The sequence below is a fragment of the Hyla sarda genome, chromosome 2 (genome assembly GCF_029499605.1).
Source record: "Hyla sarda isolate aHylSar1 chromosome 2, aHylSar1.hap1, whole genome shotgun sequence".
Lineage (NCBI taxonomy): Eukaryota > Metazoa > Chordata > Amphibia > Anura > Hylidae > Hyla > Hyla sarda.
The window spans coordinates 389,571,439-389,596,508 of record NC_079190.1 but is presented as its reverse complement, the minus strand read 5'-3'; the positions used below and the strand labels follow the sequence as shown (position 1 = coordinate 389,596,508).

The following is a 25,070-nucleotide window of genomic DNA, read 5'->3' as shown; positions in this document are numbered from 1 at the left end:
AAGATTTTTATTGTCCTGCCAGTTGGGTTTTTCTCTGGCAATAAGTGGCGTCGGGAGTTAATTAACCCTACTGAAATAAGGTGAACGTCCTCTTGAGGTACCTGTACAGAATATGGATAGCTGTAGTAAGAATACCATAAAGAAGGCATTAGGGAGGAAAGCACCTACCATGAGAACCCCGAAAGACCACCAGTCGGCACTCTGTGTATGGCCACGTCTATTTACAACCTCCGGAGCCATGTACTCCACTGTCCCGCAGAAAGAGTATGCTTTCTTCTCATGATCTATAGATTCTTTACTAAGACCAAAATCTAATAGGAGTTAAAGACAAAGATTTAGTACACAATAAAAGTTAAAAGATGGAATAAAATTTCACAAAAATCATCAAATTATAATGTGTATTTTGTTGGAAAGCTGCCATTTTTTTGACCAAAGCCTATCTATAAAATAAGGTATAGTGGAATATGCTCAGTGATGGATTGGAATAACTAGGACACACCACTGATATAGTTTATGACGGCTCATTTTCTAACATCCTCAACAGCCTTCATACCTACGGATAACTTCATAAAGAGGTTTTCCCAAATGGCAAAGTTACCCCCTATTCACAGGGGTCCACTGAGCCCAGTTTAAACTCAAGAACCAAGTCTCCTGTTAGAATTGGGCGGTCGGTCGTACATGCACTCTGTCCCTCCATTCATTTTCTATGGGAGCCACAAAGACTACTGAATTCTGTACTCTCCCATATAGAGTGAAGTGATGGCATGCATGGGCAACTCGCTGCTCCATTCTGATAGGAGACTTGGGTTTCTGAGATCACAGGTCCCAAAGCAGTCAGACCCCCCCAAAATGATCAGATAACAGATAACTTTAATGGATAACTTCACCAGATTGGAAATCCCTTTAACCTCCCTGGCGGTATGATTCTTTCTGGAAATTTGTACCAAAAGCGGTACAATTTTTTGCACTGAATCTCACATCTCCCACATCACATTCCCCCTCCCTTGTCACATCCCCCCGTCACATTCTCCCCCCTCCTTGTCACATTCTTCCCTCCTTGTCACATTATTCCCCCCTTGTCACATTATTCCCCCCTTGTCACATTCTCCCCCTTCATGTTACATTCCCCTCCCCCTGTCAAATCCCCCCCCCCTTGTCACATCCCCCCCCCCTTCATGTCACATTCCCCCTCCCCTGTCACATTCCCCCCTGTCACATCCCCCCCCTCTGTCACATTCCCCCCTTTGTCACATTCTTCCTATCCCCCCCTTGTCACCTTGTTCTGCAGCAGGATACACTAGGTTTGCCGGGCAGATTTCAAACCTAGTGTATTTGCTGCAGAACAAGCCCTTTCCCCTTCAGCCAATCACAGGCTTTACACCACTGCGGCCTGTGATTGGCTGAAAAGTGAAAGGTCCTGTAAGATGAATAGAGCAGGGACCAGAGCGCACGGAGGGGAACAACATCTGCAGGGACCGGGACTAGGTGAGCAAAAGGTTTTTTTATTTTACTACTTTTTCCTTTTACATTTAGCTCAGTGTTTTTCTGACAGGGTACCTCCAGCTGTTGTGAAACTACTACTCGCAGCATGCCCGGACAGCCTTTGGCTGTTCGGGCATGCTGAGAGTTGTAGTTTTGCAACAGCTGGAGGCCCCCTGGTAGGAAAACACTGACTTTTAGTATTTTTCTTTATCTGTTCTGGCCGGCCCCCGCAACGGGAGCCGACCAGAGCAGATAATCGAATGTTTTCCCGGGGGCCACATCGCTATATCGCATTGCTTTTGCGATATATCGTGCAGCCCGGCCGGGAACTCTGTAATTCTACCCCGAGCGTGACTCGGGGTTACCGATCCTGGCAGGGAAAATTAACCCCGAGTCATGCTCGGGAATACCGCTCAGGAGGTTAATAAATGATTTCTGAAATAACCCACCAAACATGATAACCACTTGAAGAACAACAAATGCACTATTGCTGGATTTTGATGCAGTTGTTGACTGCCAGCATGCGTCATTCGGAATCACAATCTACACCCCTTCAATGCAAGCATATGGGAGGGGGCGTGACATCTGTCACGCCCCCTCCAATAGGCTTGCATTGAGGGGGCGGAGCGTGATGTCACATGGGGGTGGAGCTGTGACATCACAATACTCCGGCCCCGTGATCAGCTGTCATCAGACCCGGAGCGAACATGCTCCAGGGGCTGATGGTAACGGGGTGCTGTGTAAAAGATCAGGGGGGTCCCCAGCGGCGGGAATCCCGCAATCAGGCATCTTATCCCCTATCCTTTGGATAGGGGATAAGATGTCTTTGTGCCAGAGTACCCCTTTAAATTATTTGTTTTCCCCAGGATTACCCCTTAAGGACCAGGCCAATTTTATTTTTAAATTTTAGTTTTTTTCCTTCTCGCCTTCTAAAACTCATAACGCTTTTATATTTTCATCCACAGACGAGTATGAGGGCTTGTCTTTTGCGCAACCAGTTATGCTTTGTAATGGCATCACTCATTTTAACCTAAAATATATGGCGCAACTAAAAAAAAAAAAAAAACTATTTGTGTGGCGAAATTGAAAAGAAAAACTGAATTTTGCAAAGTTTTTGTGTTCACGCTGTACAATTTACATTAAAGTAAAAGTGTCAGATTTCTTCCCCGCACTAACCAGCAGTATTGGCTGGTAGTACGGAGGACGCTGATCAGTTTGATGCTTACCGTGCCTGGATCCGCCACGCCGTTTGGCCGTAATGTTTGATTTTCGGTATATGCTAATGAGGTGCTAACTGGCATTCTAACGTCAGTGCCTAAGGCAGCAGCGCCGCCCAGCTCATCAATATTCCTCCCCTCTCTCCATAACAGAGCGGGGAGAAGAGGGAGAGAAGGAATATTGATGAGCTGGGCGGCGCTGACGTTAGAATGCCAGTTAGCACCTCATTAGCATATACCGAAAATCGAAGATTACAGCCGAACGGTGCGGTGGATCCGGGCATGGTAAGCATCAAACTGATCAGCAAAATGACAGTTTTCCTTTAAAAATTACATGTTTTCTTTATTCTGTGGGTCAATACGATTAAAATGATACCCATGATTACATACTTTTCTATTATTTTACCGCTTAAAAAAAAAAAATCTCAAAAGTACTTTTTATTGATACCACATTTGCATATATGAAACTTTTAATACATTTTTTACTAATTCTTTTTGGAATATGATGTGACAAAAGCAGCAATTTTGTAGATATATATATATATATATTTTTTTTTTACACATTTACGCCGTGTACCATACGGGATAATTAATATTACATTTTGATAGTTCGGACATTTATGCATGCGGCAATACCAAATATGATTATAATTTTTTTTAATGCTTTTTGGGGGTAAAATGGAAAAAGACGGAGGGGATTTTTCAAATTTTTTTACTTTATTTTCTTCAACTTTTTTTTTTCCTTTACACTTTTTATGTCTCCATAGGGGACTATTTAAGCAATCATTTGATTGCTAATACTGTTCAGTGCTATGTATAGGACATAGCACGTATCAGTATTATCGGTGCTCTTCTGCTCTGGTCTGTTTGATTTCAGATCAGAGCAGAAGACCCGGGGAGTCTGCCGGAGCAAGGTGAGGGGACCTCCGTCCGCCATTACAGATGATCGGATCCCCGCAGCAGCACCGTGGGCGATCCGATCATCCATTTTTCTGACCACACTGCTGCAGATGCCGTGATCTGTATTGACCACAGCATCTAAGGGGTTAATGGCGGACATCGACGCGATCGCTGATGTCCGCCATTACCGGCTGGTCTTCAGCTGCTGATAGCAGCCGGGACCTGCCGCAAGCACCGGACCAGTGCTCGCGGTCATGTCCATGACGTAAATGTACGCCATGGTGTGTTAAGCACCACCGCACCATGACATACATTTACGTCCAATGTTGTTAAGGGGTTAAGTGACTCTGAACGCGGCATGGTTGTTGGTGCCAGATGGGCTGGGTCTGAGTATTTTAGAAACTGTTGATCTACTAGGATTTTAAAGCACAACCATCTCTAGGGTTTACAAAAATGGTCTGAAAGAGATAATATCTGGTGAGCTGCAGTTGTGGAGATGAAAATGCCTTGTTGAAGACAGAGGTCAGAGGAGAATGGGAAGACTAGTTCAAGATGACAACAGTAACTCAAATAACCACTCCTTACAACCAAGGTATGCAGAATACCATCTTTGAACGGACAACATGTTGAAACATTGAAACAGATAAGCTAAAGACTGAGAGAACGTTGCCTGGTCTGATGAGTCTTGATTCCAGTTGCGACATTCAGATGGCAGGGTCCGAATTTGGCATAAACAACATGAAAGCATGGATCCATCCTGCCTTGTATGAACAGTTTAGGATGGTGGTCATTTTCTTAGCACACTTTGGACCCCTTAGCGCCAACTGAACATCGTTTAAATCCAACTCCAACTGCCTCCACAGTCACCATATCTCATTCCAGTAGATCACCGTTGGAATATGGTGGAACAGGAGATTCTCATCATGGATGTGCAGCCTACAAATCTGCAGCAACAGCGTGATGCCATAATGTCAACATGGACAAAAATCTCTGAAAAGGTTTCCTGCACCTTGTAGAAAGTATGCCATGAAAAATTAAGGCAAAAGGGGGGTCCAACCTGGTACTAGCAAGTGTGCCTAATAAAGCGGCGAGTGCAAGTATTTACCAAAAAAAGATGTGTTATAATAAAAATGTTCTTGCATTCCTCAGTACAAAGAAAAATTTAAATAAACAAACATTTAAGTTTTTATTTTAATAAATATAGATGAAAAATATATCAGAAGTCATTAGTACACACCTGTCAATTTGATGTGACCCTCCTCATCCAGCAATATACTAGAAAAAAATGGTTTTGGCATTAGTAAGACATCCCAAGTTAATTTTATTTTTATTGATAAAACATTTCAATGCATTTAAGTGAGACTTAAGATCTGTTGCACACCGGTTGAGAAACACTGCTTTAGATACTGTGCTTTTGTGGGATACTTCTTTTCACAGCAGGCCTATCTACCAGTACCAGCAGTGTTTAAACAATAGCTTTTAATAAAGAATAGTGACGACATTTAAAAAAATAAATAAAAAAAAAACCTCTTGTAAAATCTACATTACATACAGTATCTCCTCAGCCATTTAAGAACTCACATATACATAAGGGGGAAATTTTGTAATAATGGTGTATCACATGTCGGTCTTACGTAAACTTTTACTGCTGATCGTAAATCTGCCACTGTGCAGTAGCTGGCCATGTGCTGCACTGTAAAATCAGCTATGTTTTGGGCCAGATAACTGGTGTAAATCATAGTAAACTTAAATGGGTATCATGGCCACACCTCTTTTACCTCCCAAAGTACTTACTTTTCTGGCTTAAGGTCCCGATATATTATCCCAAGTGTATGTAGATGATCTAAAGCAAGTGCCAATTCTGCCAGGTAGTATTTCACATCTTCTTCAGTGAACATTACCTACAAAAAAATATATATATATATATTTATCAGAACATATATCTGTACAGTATGTAACCCACAAAACTCACACAATTTCAAACTCTTTCTGTTCTGTTAATGTATATGGCCTTCATAGATGGGGGTCCATATACTTTATCAGGGCAAATTGATGTCCCCCTATTCATGAACCTCTAATTATTTGGCTAGCTACATGTTATATATTTACTTTTTATGGGTTGCTGTTGGGGAAATGTAAAGCAGACAGCAATGTACAGCAAACTCCACCCGGGCAAAATCAGCAGTTTGCTGGGCGTGTTAGCAAATCCTTTAAGGTCGGGCTTACAGATGGCCATAGAAGTAAATGCTGGAAAAGGAAATATTAACCATGAAAGTCAATGTATCACTTTAGTACAATTTGCTTTATAGTTTTTCTGTGTTATTTTGAAAAAGCACAGCTCAAGAATTATGTTCACACAGTTTTTCTCCATTGTGTACAAGGCATACAAAACCAAAACAGAAAACTGTTATGGCATTTTCTTAAAAGATTTAATAATGTTACAAAAAGGGAAAAATTACCTCTTTGGATAAGCGTGTAAACAAATCCCCACCCCTGAGAAAATCCAAAATTAGGTATAGTTTGCCTTCTGTTTGGAAAGCTGAAAAAGAGAGAGAGAGAGAGGCGATAAAGGATTAATAACTGTGTTTTTACAGATTGTTTAGAACAATATATTTTTTACTATACGGTGTTACAAAATAATAAGAAGAATTCAAATACACTACACTTCTGTATTTTTACCCAAATTACTAATGAGTAATGGGATAAAAGCTAGATGTTGGCTGAACACTCTCCCTATACACAGAACTAGCAAAAGCCTGCTGCCCGGTAGCATTGTAACACATTTAGTGCAGAGGTTTTCAATTGGCAGACTGTGGCTGCCAATTATCATAGCTGGCAAGCAGGGCCGGATTACCGGGAGGCCTTCATCACCTCCAGTCGGTTCAGGGAACCACCAAGAGGAGGTGTCTGCTCTCCCTGTAGTACAAGTCTCTTTAAAGACACATACAATGGAATAGTGCTGGCCAGAGCAAGGGAACATTATGTGTCATGCCTGGCCGCCAAGCTCTTACTTTATGTTGTGGCCATGCAATTAGCACTGCCTGCATCATTCTACTCTTGCCAGGCCTGACTAGAAGAGGCCAGAGCAGTGCAGAACCCAGGAAAGGTGAATATTCTAAAGGGGGGACATGTTTCTCAACTTGTGATGCTCCAGTTGTTGCAAAACTACAAATCCCATCACCACCCTCGGACTTATTAAGGTACCGTATATACTCGAGTATAAGCCGACCCGAATATAAGCCGAGGCCCCTAATTTCACCCCAAAATCCCAGGAAAAGTTATTGACTCGAGTATAAGCCTAGGATGGGAAATACATCATTTCCCCTTGTCATCATCCAGACCCCTGTCATCATCATCCCCTTGTCATCATCCCCTTATCCCACACCCCCTCTTCATCATCCCCCTGTCATCATCCTACACCCCCCTTCATCATCCCCCTGTCATCATCCCACCCCCCTTCATCATCCCCTTGTCATCATCCCACCCCCCCTTCATCATCCCCTTGTCATCATCCCACCCCCCCTTCATCATCCCCTTGTCATCATCCCACACCCCCCCTTCATCAACCCCTTGTCATCATCCCCTTATCATCCCACACCCCCTCCCCCTTCATCATCCCCTTGTCATAATCCCACACCCCCCCTTCAATATCCCCTTGTCATCATCCCACCCCCCCTTCATCATCCCCTTGTCATCATCCCACACCCCCCCCTTCATCAACCCCTTGTCATCATCCCCTTGTCATCATCCCACACCCCCCCCCCTTCATCATCCCCTTGTCATAATCCCACACCCCCCCTTCAATATCCCCTTGTCATCATCCCCTCATGGCATCAGCCCCCCCCCCCCCCCTTCATCATCACCGCTTGTCAATGTCTGATACAGTGGTCTTCAACCTGCAGACCTCCAGATGTTTCAAAACTACAACTCCCAGCAAGCCCGGGCAGCCATCGGCTGTCCGGGCTTGCTGGTAGTTGTAGTTTTGAAACATCTAGAGGTCCGCAGGTTGAAGACCACTGCGGCCTTTGACATCATCCAGACCCCCCCACCCCCTTTAGTTTTGTACTCACCTCCGCTCGGCGGGACGTTCGGGTGCGCTGGTCCGGTGCTGCAGGACTGTCCGGTGGGGAGGTCGTCCGGTGGGATAGTCGTTCCGGGCTGTTCATCTTCACCGGGGGGCCTCTTCTCCGCGCTTCGGGCCCGGAATAGAGGCGTTGCCTTGCGCAGAAGAGGCCCCCGCCCCCCGGTGAAGATGGACAGCCCGGAACGACTATCCCACCGGACAGTCCTGCAGCACCGGACCAGCGCACCCCAACATCCCGCCGAGCGGAGTACAAAATTAAAGGGGGTGGGGGGTCTGGATGATGTCGAAGGCCGCAGTGGTCTTCAACTTGCGGACCTCCAGAGGTTTCAAAACTACAACTCCCAGCAAGTCCGGACAGCTGATGGCTGCCCGGGCTTGCTGGGAGTTGTAGTTTTGAAACATCTGGAGGTCCGCAGGTTGAAGACCACTGAGGGCGGAGAGTTCACTCGAGTATAAGCCGAGGTGGGTGTTTTCAGCACTAAAAATCGTGCTGAAAAACTCGGCTTATACTCAAGTATATACTGTACTTATTTTTCGCAACAGGCAATCTTTAATCTTGCATGTCAGCATGCCCGCCAGGTGTGAACCGGGCCATAGCATTCAGCTCAGACCTTCACATGAAGGCAGACTTGGAAAAGCAGACCTTAAAGTAGTTGAGCGCCCCCAATTTAGTGTATGCCGCTAAAATAGAAATGAACACACCTTAAAGGGGTATTCCGGGCAAAAACATCTTATCCCCTATCAAAATGATAGGGGATACGATGTCTGATCTTGGGGGGCCACCGCTGGGACCCCCCGCGATCTCCCTGCAGTAGCCCGCATTCTATGCGTAGCTGCACCTGCAGTTTCGGAAACCGCCGGGCTTCCGAGACGGGGACGTGACGTCACACCACGCCCCCTCATTCATGTCTATGTCGTTACGCCCCCTCCCATATAAATGAATGGAGGGGGCGTGGCCTGACGTCATGTCCCCGTCTCTGAAGCCCGGTGGTTTCCGAAACTACAGACGCAGCGGTGGGCCCCCCGCGAACAGACATCTTATCCCTATCCTTTCGATAGGGGATAAGATGTTTTTGCCCGTAATACCCCTTTAATGGCTATATAGGAATATTTATTAGAGCAGCTCCCACTACATCTCTCTACCCTGCATCTGCATTTTTACCTTTTTTCTCAGCAGTGAGAAAAACTATAATAAACATGCAATTTTATGCTATGATACTCAACCACAGAACACAAGATAGCGGTTAGTATGCGATAACAAAAGTAATTTTAAAAGTTGCATAATATTTAAATATAAAGCTTCAGAATGAATTTCCTGAATGTTTACACACTTAACTCTGAAAATCCTGCTCCCTCTTTACTTGTCTTTAGTTACTTACTCTTTGCTGTCTTTGACCAACACCAAGTCACACAGGTAATTTAACCCCTTAAGGACTCAGCCCATTTGGGCCTTAAGGACGCAGACAATTTTATTTTTACGTTTTAGTTTTTTCCTCCTCGCCTTCAAAAAATCATAACCCTTTTATATTTTCATCCACAGACTATTACGAGGGCTTGTTTTTTGCGCGACCAGTTGTCCGTTGTAAGGTCATCACTCACTTTACCATAAAATGTATGGCGCAACCAAAAAAATACTATATGTGTGGGGAAAGTAAAAAGAAAATCGCAATTTTGCAAATTTTGGAAGGTTTCGTTATCACACCGTACAATTTACGGTAAAAATGAAGTGTTCTTTATTCTTTGTGTCAATATGATTAAAATGATACCCATGATGACATACTTTTCTATTACTGTTGTGCTGAAAAAAAATCGCAAACTTTTTAACCAAAACTAGTACATTTAAAATCCCCCTATTTTGAAGGCCTACCGTATTTTTCGCCGTATAAGACGCACTTTTTCTTCCCCAAAACTGGGGGGAAAAAGTCGGTGCGTCTTATACGGCGAATACACCCCCATCGCGGTGGTCCCTGCGGCCATCAACGGCCGGGACCCGCGGCTAATACATGACATCACCGATCGCGTTGATGCCCTATATTAACCCTTCAGACGCAGCGATCAAAGCTGACCGCCGCGTCTGAAGGGAAAGTGACACTAACCCGGCTGTTCAGTCGGGCTGTTTGGGACCGCCACGATTTCGCTGCGAAGGTCCTGAACAGCCTGACTGAATAGCCAGGTTAGTGCTTACAGGACACCGGGAGGGACCTTACCCACCTCCTCGGTGTCTTCTCCGTTCAGGGATCCCCTGTATGGCCGGAAATCCTTCCTCGTCATCACGTCGTCGCGTACGTGCGTCACGACGTGATGGCGGCGGAGAGCGAGGATACCCGGCCGGCAGCAGAGACGTTCCAGAGCGACGGGGACACGGCGACAGCGATGGAGCGACATCCAGGGCAGCGGTAACTGGTCCGGAGCGGCGGGGACACATGAATATTACCTCCTCCTGCAGTGGTCTTCAATCTGCGGACCTCCAGATGTTGCAAAACTACAACGCCCAGCATGCCCGGACAGCCAACGGCTGTCCGGGCATGCTGGGAGTTGTAGTTTTGCAACATCTGGAGGTCCGCAGGTTGAAGACCACTATTGGGTTCAAAATCTTTATTTTTTTAGATTTTGCCCCTAAAAATTGGGTGCGTCTTATACGCCGGTGCGTCCTATAGGACGAAAAATACGGTATAACTTTTTCATTTTTCCGTAAAAGTGGCGGTATGAGGGCTCATATTTTGTGCCGAGATCTGTACTTTTTATTGATATATTTAAAATATATACCTTTAAATACATTTTTTATCAATTGTTTGGGGAATAAAATGTTCTAAAAAAGCAGCAATTTTGGATTTTTTTTTTAAAATGTTAACGCTGTTCACTGTATGGTATTCTTAACATTATATTTGAATAATTTGGATATTTATGCACGCAGCGATACCAAATATGTATGTTCAAATGTTTTTTTTTACACTTTTTGGGGGTTAAATAGGGAAAATGGGACGATTTACATTTTTATTAGGGGAGTTTTTTTTTCATATTTTTCTTTTTTTTTTTCACTTTTATTTTTACACTTTAATAGTCCCCATAGGAGTTTATTTATAGTAATCATTCGATTACTGATACTGTTTAGTGCTATGCATAGGGCATAGCACTGATCAGTGTTATCGGTCATCTTCTGCTCTGGCCTGCTCGACCACAGACCAGAGCAGAAGACGCCGGGAAGGCAGCGGAGGCAGGTGAGGGGACCTCTGTCTGCCGTTCTGGATGATCGGATCGCCGCGGCAGCGCTGCGAGCGAGCGATCCGATCTTCCATTTTAGTGACCGCAATGCTGCAGATGCCATGATCTGTATTGATCACGGGATCTGAGGGGTTAAAGGAGGACATCTGCGTGATTGAGGATGTTGGCCATTACCGGCGGGTCCCTGACTGCTATCAGCAGCCAGGACCTGCCCCGCATGACCCGAGCATCGCTCCAATGCTCGTGGTTATGTATAGGACGTAAATGTATGTCCTGGTGCGTTTAGTACCAGCTCACCAGGACGTACATTTACGTCCTGTGTCATTAAGGGGTTAAAGCATAATCTATTGCAGTGAAAATGAGATGTACTGCTCAAGACCAGGGGAAGAAAACGTTTGTGCAGGTCGCAAGCAGCTAAAGTTCCCATTTACCACATACAAAACACCTAAATCCTGTATCCGAGTCCATATGTATGTGGTGGGGACCTGCAGATCAGTCCTCAGATGTACATACTCTGTTAATCTGTTAAAGAGAAAAATCTATCCCCTATCCTAAAAATAGGGGATAAGTGTCTCCTGCCCGGCGCCCCCTGCTTTCTGCATGAAGAGCTGTGCCGACCACTGCACAAAGCTGTGACAGACATGCCCCCTCAATGCAGCTCTATGGGAGAGACGGAGAGAAATGAGTGCAGAGCTCTGGCTCTCCCATAAAGATGCATGGAGGGGGCATGTCGGCCACCGGTTTGTGCAGTGGTCAACCTGCCGTGTTCAGGAGGAAAGTCAGGGCACCACATGGGAGATCCTGAAGATAAGGAATACATATTTCTATCCCAACATTGTGCGAGATGGTCGAGAACAGATTAAACAGAACAGAGAATGGTAAGATGTCAGACTCTGCCTAAGAACGAGCAGGATTTTAAGAGTTAATAAAGCGTCCCACACTATAAACAGCAAAATCTGTCAGGTCTCCTGGCTTGTCTGTTTTAGCAAACACTTGTATTCCCCTTTAAAGGGGTTATCAAGGAAAAACTTTTTTTTATATATCAACTGGCTCCAGAAAGTTAAACAGATTTGTAAATTACTTCTATTAAAAAATCTTCATCCTTTCAGTACTTATGAGCTTCTGAAGTTGAGTTGTTCTTTTCTGTCTAAGTTCTCTCTGATGACACGTGTCTCGGGAACCGCCCAGTTTAGAAGCAAATCCCCAAAGCAAACCCATTCTACTCTGTGCAGTTCCCGAGACAAGCAGAGATGTCAGCAGAGAGCACTGTTGCCAGACAGAAAAAAACAACTCAACTTCAGCAGCTGATAATTATTGAAAGGATTAAGATTTTTTAATAGAAGTAATTTACAAATCTGTTTAACTTTCTGGAGCCAGTTGATATATACATTTTTTTTCCTGGAATACCCCTTTAACAAATCTGAAACATCTTCTTCAAGAACTCTATGTAGTTCTGTTCCTCTGTTACTTCTGAATATTTCCCAATAAACATCTGGGTGTTACCATTTCCCTCATCCTTGTCGTCTGGTGATTTCAGCTATAAAGGAAAAATGTTGGACAGTGTAGTGATCCACTTCCCACAGATAATACCCAGCTGTCCATTTGCTCATACATTTCTAGGAACAATAACATATTTATATTCCTTAAAGTCTATATGCATTTACTAAAACAGACAGGTCAGGAGAGCTGAGAGTCACTCTTTATAGAAACTCCATATAAAGGACTGTGTTCTCTCATACCCAGCACCTTCTTATTTTGTTGATTTTTTGTTTTATTTTTAATTTGTGGTACATTCTTTTAAGTTTGCAAACAAGCAGTAAGAGAAACATATAAATTATATTTTATGTAAAGTACCATCTGTATAAAACAGTAATTAAAAACATCTGAAGGAAAACCAAAGCCGCATTTCTACTTGCAGAATAACATTCACATTGAAGTGGCAACTGTGTAAAATCTAAAAGGACTTCAAAGCCAGAGAAATGCACAGTTATGTAAAAAGTCTATACTTGTTCTGCATGTCTGAGATTTACTCCATGTTCCTGAAGGCAAATAGGTGGTGATCATTTTTTACATTTGTCTATATTTTGTAATTGTCTATATATTGTAATTACGTGAGAGCAAGACGTGACATTCTACCAGCTGGTGCGATTCTATCAGCAGTCAGAATTCTATTACTCACCATAGTGCAATTTAACAATAAACGGATGATTAACTTCCACTAAAATATCACGCTCCATTTTTGTTCTGACACGATCTCGAACTGTAGGTTGGAGAAAAAAAAAATGATTATCACTTTGAAGTCTGAATGCCACCTTCACTACTACACCCAGAAAGCCTCTCCATGAAATTCATGCCGTCTAGTAACCCCACACATTTTGTCGTCTCCTCACAACTAGCTTTATGTGCCATGGCAATTCCAGTGACAATTTAATGGTGACCCCCCATTTTAAAGAGTATCTATCATCATCCTAACTCTCACTACCTCTTTGGAGCTATCTTCGGTACCTCAGCAGCCTGGCATTTGTGAGGGGCGGAAGTGGGCGTCATCTGATGCCATGACGGGGCTCGCATATCCAATGTGTACAATAAGAAGAGCAGCGCTCCAATGACTCTGGGCCAACACACGCAGGCTCTCCTTGTCGGGGTTCGGAGCCGGAGGACGCGGCTGACCGGCAGAGTCAGGAGCGTGCCCCTCTGAAGTGCAAGCACAGTGCTCGTTCCTGTCTATCTGACAGGCGGGGAGCTGCACTTAGCTCTTATGAGTCCTGGTGGCAGAGTGATTTCGGACTCATGCCCCGAGAGCTTGCGTCCAGGACTGCTAAGTGGAGGATTTTTCAAAGTAAAAATATACATGAAAAGAAGCAACATTTTTAAATAAAACTAATTAGAAAAGTGTTCATTAGGGTTTGATCTGTCATATATAAAAAACTTAAAATTTTATCAAATTTTTTTTTCAACAGGGAGAAATGCCTCATTGACAAACATGCAATAAAAGGGACTGTGGTTAAGAGGAATCCCTCACCCTATCCAAGAGCAGAACAAAAAAAAGAGTCAGAGTCCCTGATTTCAGTGCTGCGTTATTTTTATTGGTCGCAGCAGTTTTCTGAAATGCCCCTTTAAGCCTCTGTTCAGATTTTCAGTACCAGAGTCTGCTGATATATTTTTGATGTTTCTTGATGTCAAACCCTGATAAACCCAAAAGTCAAAAGGGGTTTCATAAAGGAATCATGTTTCTAAATTTAAAAAAACTGATTTGGCATAGCATATAAACGGAAGCCACTAGAGAACAAGGCCTTAAATTCTCTACACAGCAATGTAAAATATGTTGGTGCTATAAAGAAAACTGAACACATTCCTTTCCAGGTAAAGCTGCATTCACACCACGTTTTTGCAATACAGTTCCCGTAACAGGTTTTTGATAAAAAATGGATTCCTCAAAACCGTACTAAACTGTATCAAATCATGTGTACAAATTTTAACCTGTATAACTGTATATGGTTTTAAAAATTATGTCCGGTTGCATCCGTTTAAAAAAAATAATCTACAAATTTTTAACTTTTCACTCCATTCCGAATAAAGCTTTACTTGTTTGATCGAAATTCCAAGAAAAAAATCTGCGCAAAGACAAAAAACGTATGGTGCAAACCAGATGGAACCGTGCGCTCATACGGTTCCCATTGACTCCTATGTATAAAAAACAAACAAACAAAAAAAAAAACACTATACGGTTTCAATACGGTTTTTCACCCGGACCAAAAACCATGGTAGGATATGGTTTTGGGTACAGGAAAAAAAAAAATGGACAAAACCGTACAAGACGCAAAACGAATGCATCGTTTGGCATACGGTTTTCAATGGAGAGTCAATGCATACGGTTTTCAATACGGTTCCGTACAGGAATTGTATTGCAAAAACGTGGTGTGAATGCACACTAACTGAATTTCAGCTTTTAGTACTCAAACCATGACTTTTCTTTATACTAAAGCCCCTTGGCGAATGAGGTGCAAAAGTGATTAAAACACAAAAGCTTTTGAGCAAAACTATTTGAGAAAAATGCCATACAAGCCCTGGTAAATTTACCTCTTATACTTTCTAAGCAACAAAAACTTTTTCCAGCTACGTTCTGTCTATTACAATTGCCCAGGCTACTAGGTATAGGCATACAAAGTTCTTTTACTGTAACCTATCATGATTCATGAGTGGAATTTCCAGTAATACTGTAAAGGAAGATAAAGCTGAAATTACACACATAGCATCAGTGCAAAATGACACTCTGTAGTAATAAAAGCATTCCTTAGAATGCAATGCTGTTTAGAATACTTTGCCTATGAATAGTTTGGAGGCTATCCTGGAGAGGATGCCTGATATGTGAGCTTCCACCCGGAGATATATCTAAGGAAAACACAAACAGAGCAGCCAAAAGACTACATAACATTTACCAGCACGTAACACCCCACTGCTGGGGAACAATGGGATTTCTAGCCACAAATTTAACAGGTGACTCTAGAACAGGGCTTCTCAAGCTGCAAGGTGGGCCTCCCTAGAGAGGCAACCGACCCCTAGTGTGGATGAGATATAAAGGGGTTCTCCAGTGCTTAGACATCTTTGGATAGGGGATAAGATGCCTGATCACGGGAGTCCCGCCGCTGGGGTCCCGCGTGATCTTGCATGCGGCACCCCGTTTGTAATCAGTCCCCAGAGCGTGTTCGCTCCGGGTCTGATTACCGGCGACCACAGGGCCGGCGGCGTGTGACCTCACACCTCCGCCCCTCAATGCAAGCCTATGGGAGGGGGCGTGTCACGCCCCCTCCCATAGGCTTGCATTGAGGGGCGGAGCATGATGTCACACGGGGGCGGAGGAGTGACGTCACCCGCCGCCGACCCTGTGGTCGCCGGTAATCAGACCCGGAGCGAACACGCTCTGGGGACTGATTACAAACTGGGTGTCGCGTGCAAGATCACGGGGGTCCCCAGCAGCGGGACTCCCGCGATCAGGCATCTTATCCCCTATCCTTTGGATAGGGGATAAGATGTCTAAGCACCGGAGAGCCCCTTTAATACGTTTGACAGGAATCATATGTGAAGCTGTTCTGACAGGAATCATATGTAAACGTAGTAAATGATAAAGTGTTCAGGTTTATATTTACCCAAGTCATCATAAATGAACAGCTGTGTCTGTCGTACATAGTACATTGTTAAATTCAGGAACTATAAGGTAGAAGGACCTTTATCAAGATATACTATAAGGCACTATGTTTCTGGGTGATGCTGGACACTGCTTGTGTTCTGTTGTGTACCTATTATACTAGGTAGACTTAATATGGACTAACTAGCACACAGCTAATGCCAGAGTTGGAGCAGCGTGGTCCATGTTGAGTCTACCTAACAGAGAAACACACACCATGACACAAGCACTGTCTGGTGCCGTCCAGAAACATAATGCCACATAGGGTAACTTGAGAAAGGGTCTTCTGCCCGAAATGTCGCTGAAAGTAACAACTCATTATGAAGGATGAACCCGGCTGGTCATTTATAGTGATTTGGATTAAATTTAAACACTTTGAATCTCCATAGTGAGCCGTCTCTGCATTTACTAAGTTTATCTATAATAATGGTGGTCAGAAGTGTCCCACCAGGTACCATTTGTACCTATGGGAAGTTCTGTATCTATGGGAATCATATGTGACACAGGCCTTTTGCACCATGCAGGAATCTCTGGCTACACAACATACTGAACTGCTTCTGTGCTTATTTTACTGCAATACTGGGGCCAGGAAGCACATGAAGGAAACACATTTAGTGACAATTTTGATTGGTGAGATGCTACTAGAAAATGTTTGAGCAGCCACAAGTTGTTTGCAAATGAAGATAAGAACTATGATGTGCAAAGGAAAAAAAAAAAACAAAAAACTTTGCTCTAAAGTATTAAGAAAAAAATGGAAAAGACGTGTAATACTAATGGGAAAAATGCAACCTAAGGCAGGCAGCAGATCTTCTGCTCAATGGCAATCATTCATTAAGTATGCATGTATATTAATGTATCTATTTATGTGCATACCATATATAATGCAACAGATCCTACACGACATATGGCAGCCCGGGGCGATGTCCTTGTTAGGTAAGAAGAATATGTGGGTGTGGGCAGTCCTATGATTTCTACTGAGGTCCAATTGCTTTGACTGTTTAATATATTATGTGGTGTTACTTGCACCTTGCAGTTCTTATTCCAAGTGTCAAGGCTGCAGATGAGGTTGCCCTTACGAAATAACGCCATGGGTGGAGGAAATCATACACACGCACCTGCTGAACATCATTGTGGAGTGAAACAATAAAGGCTTGAGATTTACCTTTAAGTGTGGCTTTTTTTAATACTTTCATTGCATATAGTTGCCCAGCATCAGTTCCTGAGATTTTTCGAACAAGAAATACCTGCATTAAAAGATATCACATTGTGGTTATTAAAAGTAAATAGAAAAGTGGAAGGATTTATTGTCTAATATTACAAGACCAAGACAGTAGCCCTTAGGGGGAACAGCAGCACAATAGAGAATCATATTTTATTTGCTGAATCCTACACTCTGTGCAAGCAAAAGGTCCTTTAGAGCCTTGCTTCTTCTGGAGGCATGTAAACACAGACACAGACATACCTGGTCACAAATTCACTTTAATATATTACCTTTCACTGTATTATCAACGCTTACATTAATTCTCACAGTGGTAAAGGTCAATTTGCTCTGTGTATGCCTGCATTTAAAGTATTATTTTGGGAATTGATGTCAAACTGTACTAGCCCCATAGGTTACTTACACAACCTGTCACATATCCTATTAGAACAAATAAATATTATGGTGGGGTGTCCCTTGCTTGGAACCATGCCTCTATGAACCACAGTGGAAAAGCGCTGCAGAGAGTTTCTCCCTTCGGAGGATCTGGTTCATTCATGCATTAAATAGTCTATTGATTTCAATAGATGTGTAACACACAACTACTGAAATCAGCACATGCCAGTCACCTCCACCAGTTACCGGGAACCCTCGATTAAGACTAAAGCCTATGCATTGCAAAGCGTGAAATCCATACTAAAAGTCTGCCTTATATCTGCAACATAATTGCCATGCAGCAGATCTAAGCTTGGAAGAAACCAGAGATGATCCAGCGAAGTAAAGAAATCCAACTTTATTCAAGGCACGAGTAAAACCAGTACAACAACCAAAGCAAATCAGGTGCATACGCACCCTTCGTCAGTGACGAAGGGTGCGCATGCGCCTGAAACAAGCCTGATTTGCTTTGGTTGTTGTACCGGTTTTACTCATGCCTTGAATAAAGTTGGATTTCTTTACTTCGCTGGATCATCTCTTCTTTCTTTCAAGTTTGGGCACCTGGCTGAGTGCGGATCCTTGCAGAGTCTCAGGGTGAGGTGAGCTGGACTGTTACACCATATTACTGTTAGCAGATCTAAGCTACATTCACATTATGGATATCTAAATCCAGCCTACATGTTAAAGACAGCACAGAGACTTATACCCCTTAAGGACCACGGGTTTTTCAGTTTTTGCACTTTCGTTTTTTCCTCCTCACCTTTTAAAAATCATAACTCTCAATTTTGCACCTAAAAATCCATGATGATGGCTTATTTTTTGCGCCACCAATTCTACTTTGCAGTGACATCAGTCATTTTACCCAAAAATCTATGGCAAAAACAGGAAAAAAAAAAAAATCATTGTGCGACGAAATTGAAGAAAAAAATGCCATTTTGTAACTTTTGTAACTTTTCTACGCAGTAAATTTTTAGGTAAAAAATGACACCTTCTCTTTATTCTGTAGGTCCATACGATTAAAATGATACCCTACTTATGAATTTTTCTAGAAGTACGACAAAATCAAACCTACATAACTACATGCACGAAAATTAACATGCTTAAAATTGTCATCTTCTGACTCTTATAACTTTTTTATTTTTCGGTGTATGGGGCAGTAAGAGGGATAATTTTTTGCGCCGTGTTCTGAAGTTTTTATCGGTACCATTTTTGTATTGATCGGACTTTTTGATAGTTTTTTATTCCTTTTTTCATGATATAAAAAGTGACCAAAAATATGCTATTTTGGACTTTGGAATTTTTGGGAAATGATATATATATATATATATATATATATATATATATATATTATAGTTCGGTCCTTTACGTGCGTGGCGATACCACATATGTTTATATTTATTTAGATTTTTTATAAATGGGAAAAGGGGGGTGATTTGGACTTTTATTAGGGAAAGGGTTAAATCACATTTATTATCTTTTTTTTTTTTTTTTTTTACACTTTTTTTTTGCAATGTTCAAGCTCCCATAGGGGGCTATAACATTGCATAGACTGATTGCCAGCACTGTTCACTGCAAAGCCATAGCTTTGCATTGATCAGTGTTATCGACGGTCGATTGCTCAAGCCTGGATCTCAGGCTTGGAGCAATCAATCGCTGATAGGATACGCCGGGAGGAAGGCAAGGCACCCTCCGCTCGTGTCCTAGCTGATCGGGACACCGCATTTTCACTGGGGTGGTCCCGATCAGCCCCACTGAGCAGCTGGGAAGCTTTTACTTTCATCTTCGACACGGCATTCAACTTTGAATGCCGCATCTAAAAAGGGTTAATAGCTCACTGCACCGCGATCGCTGCCGCACGCTATTAGCCCCAGGTCCCGGCTTCAGTTACATGCCGGGACCGACCCGATATGACACGCTGTCACCGCGTGACCCCGTGTTATATATCGTGGGAGCTGGCCATGGACAAATATACGTCCATGGTCGTTAAGGGGTTAATAGGCTGAACTTAGTCTAAGGCTCCTTTCACAATATACTGTTGCTCCGTTACAATGTCCCGTTAAGAAAACCCTTAAAAACAGCCGTTAAAAAATCCCATCCAAGTCTATGGGATTTTTTGATTGTCCATTATCACCAGTTATAGCCCGTTACATGCACTCATTTTTCTCCCGTCACAAATAATGTCCGTTATTCATAACGGGTGATAACGGATAATTAAAAAAATCCCATAGAATTGAATGGGATTTTTTAATGTCCGTTTTTTAAGGGTTTTCTTAACGGGACATTGTTGCAGGTCTTTAAAACGCATCCAGTAACCCATAGCAATCAAGATGATCGCTTCTTTCATTTCTCAGAGGCCTTTTTAAAAATGAAAGAAATCTGATTGGTTTCTATGTGCAATTGCAACACTCTTCCTCTACACATGTTTTGATAAATTTCCCCCTATGTACTTGTTGGCAACACATCGGGCTGCATGTAAGAACTTCCTTTTGACAGGATGCTGAGGTCCTACCAGTCAGAGGGCACAAGGTGTAATGTAAATGGGGCCTTTACCTCCACATCATACATTGAATTCTACAGGTTATGTTTTATTTTGCACATGTTAACAGTCACAGCTTTTCTATGAGAGATTCATGCTGACAATCTATGAAGTGTGAATTCACCCTAACAGCAAAAAATTGGGTAACTGGTAGGGCTGCACGATATGGGAAAAATGTGCGATTGCGATTTTGGGCCTAAATACTGCGATATGCAATGTGATATAAAAAAAAATGGTGAAATCCCCCCATTTCATGTCCAATCGCCTCCATTTCACATCTACCTACCCATTTTATGCCCAACGCTTTTTTCACATTCTCCCCCCGTCACATTCTCCTCCCCCTTGTTACATCCCCCTTTGTAACATTCTCTCCCCCTTGTCGCATCCTGCCCCTCTCCTGTCGCATCCTGCCCCTCTCCTGTCGCATCCTGCCCCTCTCCTGTCGCATCCTGCCCCTCTCCTGTCGCATCCTGCCCCTCTCCTGTCGCATCCTGCCCCTCTCCTGTCGCATCCTGCCCCTCTCCTGTCGCATCCTGCCCCTCTCCTGTCGCATCCTGCCCCTCTCCTGTCGCATCCTGCCCCTCTCCTGCCGCATCCGCCACCTCTCCTGTCACATCCTCCCCCTCTCCTGTCACTTCCTGCCCCTCTCCTGTCACTTCCTGCCCCTCTCCTGTCACTTCCTGCCCCTCTCCTGTCACTTCCTGCCCCTCTCCTGTCACTTCCTGCCCCTCTCCTGTCACATCCTGCCCCTCTCCTGTCACATTCTTGTACTGCAGCAATACACTGGGTTTCTCGGGCGGATTTCAAATCTTCCGCGGGACCTGGGAAACCTAGTGTATTACTGCAGTACAAGACCTTTCCCCATCAGCCAATCACTGGCTTGACACGTGACACCACTGCAGCCAGTGATTGGCTGAAAAGGGAAAGGTCCTACTGTACTAAGAGGACACTTCGGAGGGCACGGAGACGAATCTGCAGGGACCGGGACATGTGAGCAGAATGTTTATTTTATTTTTCTCCCTGCGCCCTTAGCTAAGTGTTTTTCTAGCAGGGTGCATCCAGCTGTTGTGAAACTACTACTCCCAGCATTCCCGGACAGCCTCTGCCGGTCCGGGCATGCTAAGAGTTGTAGTTTTGCAACAAATGGAGGCACCCTGGTTGGGAAACACTGGCTTTTAGTATTTAAATTAGTTTTTACCTGCTCTGGCTGGCCCCCGCCACAGGAGCCAGCCCAAGCAGATAATCGCATGTTTTCCCGGGGGGGGGGGGGGGGGGGGCATATCGGCAGATCGCAAAAATCGCGATTCGATTGCTTTTGCGATATATCGTGCAGCCCTAGTAACTGGTAATAGTTTGTTGTAGCATTCCTACTTAGCATTGCCTGAAGACCAGAGTCAGGGTTGCTTTTTTGGTATTAGCTAGGTTTTGTAAGTGCTTAGTCCATCTCTGAACTGCTCGGAATAGAGAGGGCCCTAGTTTATAGACCACCTTCAAACTAGGGTCACACCTGCACAGTGGTACCAACTTCAAATGTTTTATGCTGTAGCGGCCAAACTGCAGAATAGGCCACAAAGTACTGTACAGGAAGAACATTTATTCCAAGTTAACCACTGATAATAAAATAACCACATGACATTGCCCAAAACACTACACATTTAGCTCTTCAATGGTTATGACTGCTTTATTCAGCATCTTACGGCTAAATAAGCCCTTCTTGTGTCAAAGAGAGCACATGTAAGGTTACCATAGAAACATAGAAGGTGTCGGCAGAGAACCATTTGGGCCATATAGTCTGACCAATAATCTGAATCCTATCAATAGTCCCTGGCCCTATCTTATATGAAGGATAGCAGCTACCACTTCTGCAGGAAGGATATTCCATGCATCCACTACTCTCTCAGTAAAATAATACTTTCTGATATTACTGCAGAAAACTTTTCCCCTCTAATTTAAGACTATGTTCTCTTGTGGTGGTTTTTCTTCCTCAAGTATACTCTCCTTTACAGTGTTTATTCCTTTATTGTATTTAAAAGTTTCTATCATATTCACACTCTCAGTCTTTCTTCAACACATGTTAAATTCCTTTAAGTGAGTACGGTCAGAGACAAACTTGTTAGATGTTGTACATCTTGGCAAAACATTAACCTTTCTAATATACTTCATAAGAAAATGTTACTTCCTTTTTATTGAAATCATGTCTTATAAAATCATGGCTTGTCCAAGCTGAAGCACAGGCATGGACAAAGGGGCAGATTTATCAAAACTCGTGCAAAGGAAAAGTTGCACAGTTGCCCATAGCAACCAATCAGATTGCTTCTTTCATTTTGCAGAGGCCTTGTTAAAAATGAAAGATGCGATCAGATTGGTTGCTATGGGCAACTTTTCCTCTGGACAGGTTTTGATAAATCTCCCCCAAAGTCCAGTAAGTGAGGGTGGGCTAGTACTCCTCTGTGCTCCCTCCTGTCTGATGGCACTCCTCTGTGCTCCCTCCTGTCTGATGGCACTCCTCTGTGCTCCCTCCTGTCTGATGGCACTCTTCTGTGCTCCCTCCTGTCTGATGGCACTCTTCTGTGCTCCCTCCTGTCTGATGGCACTCCTCTGTGCTCTCTCCTGTCTGATGGCACTCCTCTGTGCTCTCTCCTGTCTGATGGCACTCCTCTGTGCTCTCTCCTGTCTGATGGCACTCCTCTGTGCTCTCTCCTGTCTGATAGTACTCTCCTCTGTGTTCTCTCCATTCTGATAGTACTCCTCTGTGCTCTCTCCTGTCTGAGTACTCGCCTGTGCTCTCTCCTGTCTGATATTACTCCTCTATGTTCTCTGCTGTTTGATAGTACTCCTCTGTGCTCTCTCCTGTCTGATAGCACTCCTCTGTGCTCTCTCCTGTCTGATACTACTCCAATGTGTTCTCTGCTGTCTGATAGCACTCTGTGCTCTCTCATGTCTGATACCACTACTCTGTGCTCTGTCTACTGTCTGATAGGACAGGAGAGAGCACAGGTGAGTACTATAAGACAGGAGAGAGCACAGAGGAGTACTATCAGACAGGAGAGAGCACAGAGGAGTGGTAGCCCATCCTCACTAACTGAACTTTGTTCATGCCTGTGCTTCAGCTTGGACAAAGCCATGATTTTATAAGACATGATTTCTATTAAAAGGAAATAACATTTCCGTATGAAGTATATTAGAATGGTTATTTTTTTGCCAAGATGCATCTACAATCACATGTGCACCAGACCTTACACAGCTATGGATAAAATGGCAGGATAATACTTTTCACTCACCTTTCCAAATGAGCCTTGTCCAAGTACCTTGAGAAGCTCAAACTGTGAGGGGTCAGCTTTGTCATATCCTTCTTTAACATGGTGCGTAATTGCAATTTCATTTATCCTTTCTTCATCCTATGGAAATCAAAAACACAAAAATCAGAACAGCACATTCAGCGCAATAGAACATTTTGTTCAATAAGACATAATACTTAAATTATCCTATACAAGCAGTACTGCATTTCGTGATCTATAAAAATATATTAGAACATTAATATTTTGTGTCAAGTGTGCAATGGACTGAGGATTTTTACAAATGTAATTCATCACAGACAAGAACTCCCATACATTGTAATACACTTCAGCCATAAATTTTACTATAGTTGATAATCTATATGTAGGATACTGAATGGCAGATGCACACACAAGGGCAAATATGAGCAACTTACAAGACCTCCATTACCGGCACTGACACATTCTATACATCATCTGTGTCAGCAGCTCCAAAGGCTTTTTTAACTGTGAAAATAATCTCAATTTTGCTCCTGATAAAACACTACATACGTATACGAACATTAGTAAAATTTCCTATTATAGAGAACCTGTCCCATACAAAAATGCAGTCCAATCTGCAGGCATAATCTTAGAGGTGAGTAGATTGATATATAGTTTTGTGGGGAAAGTTCCAGGCTAACTTGTCATTTATTCATTTAAATATCTGCTCATCCTGGGATAAGAAGTTATGGGGGACGTCCCTCAGTGATTGACAGCTTTCAATATGCACACACACACACAGACAGCTGTCAGTCACTGAGTAGGACCGCATACATGACTGTTTAGCCATGTCAGGAGAGCTGACAGGTCCTTCATAAAGGGTTACCGGGACTTAATACTAAAGGCTGTGTCGTGTTATTTATTCATTTACGTTATTTATTTTTAAAATTCCGGAACAATTAAAAAATTCTCATAATAGGCTACTAACAAACTACAAAATAAAATAAAAATATTAGAGAACTGTACCTTAATGTATCCTAAATGTCAGGGCCTCTCTACATTATGATCAATAAAATATCTTGTGACTATATAAAACACAGTATAGTCAAAGCCTATTTAATTGCTATCATTTGTAGCAACCTTCAAAACGTATGGCATTAAAACACACCATCTGCCAACAGAAGGGGGGAAAAAATCTAAGTCACAGCAAAAATAGCCTGCTGGGTGTTATCTGCTATCCAGGCCTGTATACTAGTAAATGCCAACAGCCTATAAGTATAAGCAGTATTGTTCTCCGGAGGCATATACGGGAAGCTTCCACAGAAGACAGTCTTCCATTGCATCTTTTGATTATATTTCTCTGCCGGCGATTTCAATGGACTGTGCGGCAATTTCGGGAATTGCTTGTCTTTGGTCACAGTTTCTAGTTTTCGTATTCTCTTTGGTGTTTCCAACACAGAGATCGCTTTTTTGATTTAATGAAAAGGGGAAACCCTGCAGAGCGCCACAGCTTCTACTGAAGAGTAAAGCGCAAGGCGGGCGATTACAGAACAG

General features: G+C 43.1%; 1 protein-coding gene across 2 annotated transcripts in view; it reads right to left on the bottom strand.

Moving 5' to 3' along the window:
- The window catches only part of RPS6KA3 (ribosomal protein S6 kinase A3), a 164,160-nt gene that overhangs the window by 39,115 nt on the left and 99,975 nt on the right, over positions 1 to 25,070 (bottom strand). For both annotated transcript variants that reach the window (XM_056558619.1, XM_056558618.1), the window contains exons 3-9: positions 23,541 to 23,657; positions 17,253 to 17,334; positions 13,085 to 13,165; positions 6,059 to 6,138; positions 5,394 to 5,500; positions 4,837 to 4,874; positions 169 to 311 (exon numbers count right to left, since the gene is read on the bottom strand). In XM_056558619.1, coding sequence (XP_056414594.1) covers positions 169 to 311; positions 4,837 to 4,874; positions 5,394 to 5,500; positions 6,059 to 6,138; positions 13,085 to 13,165; positions 17,253 to 17,334; positions 23,541 to 23,657 — 648 coding nt within the window. The remainder of the gene's footprint in view (positions 1 to 168; positions 312 to 4,836; positions 4,875 to 5,393; positions 5,501 to 6,058; positions 6,139 to 13,084; positions 13,166 to 17,252; positions 17,335 to 23,540; positions 23,658 to 25,070) is intronic.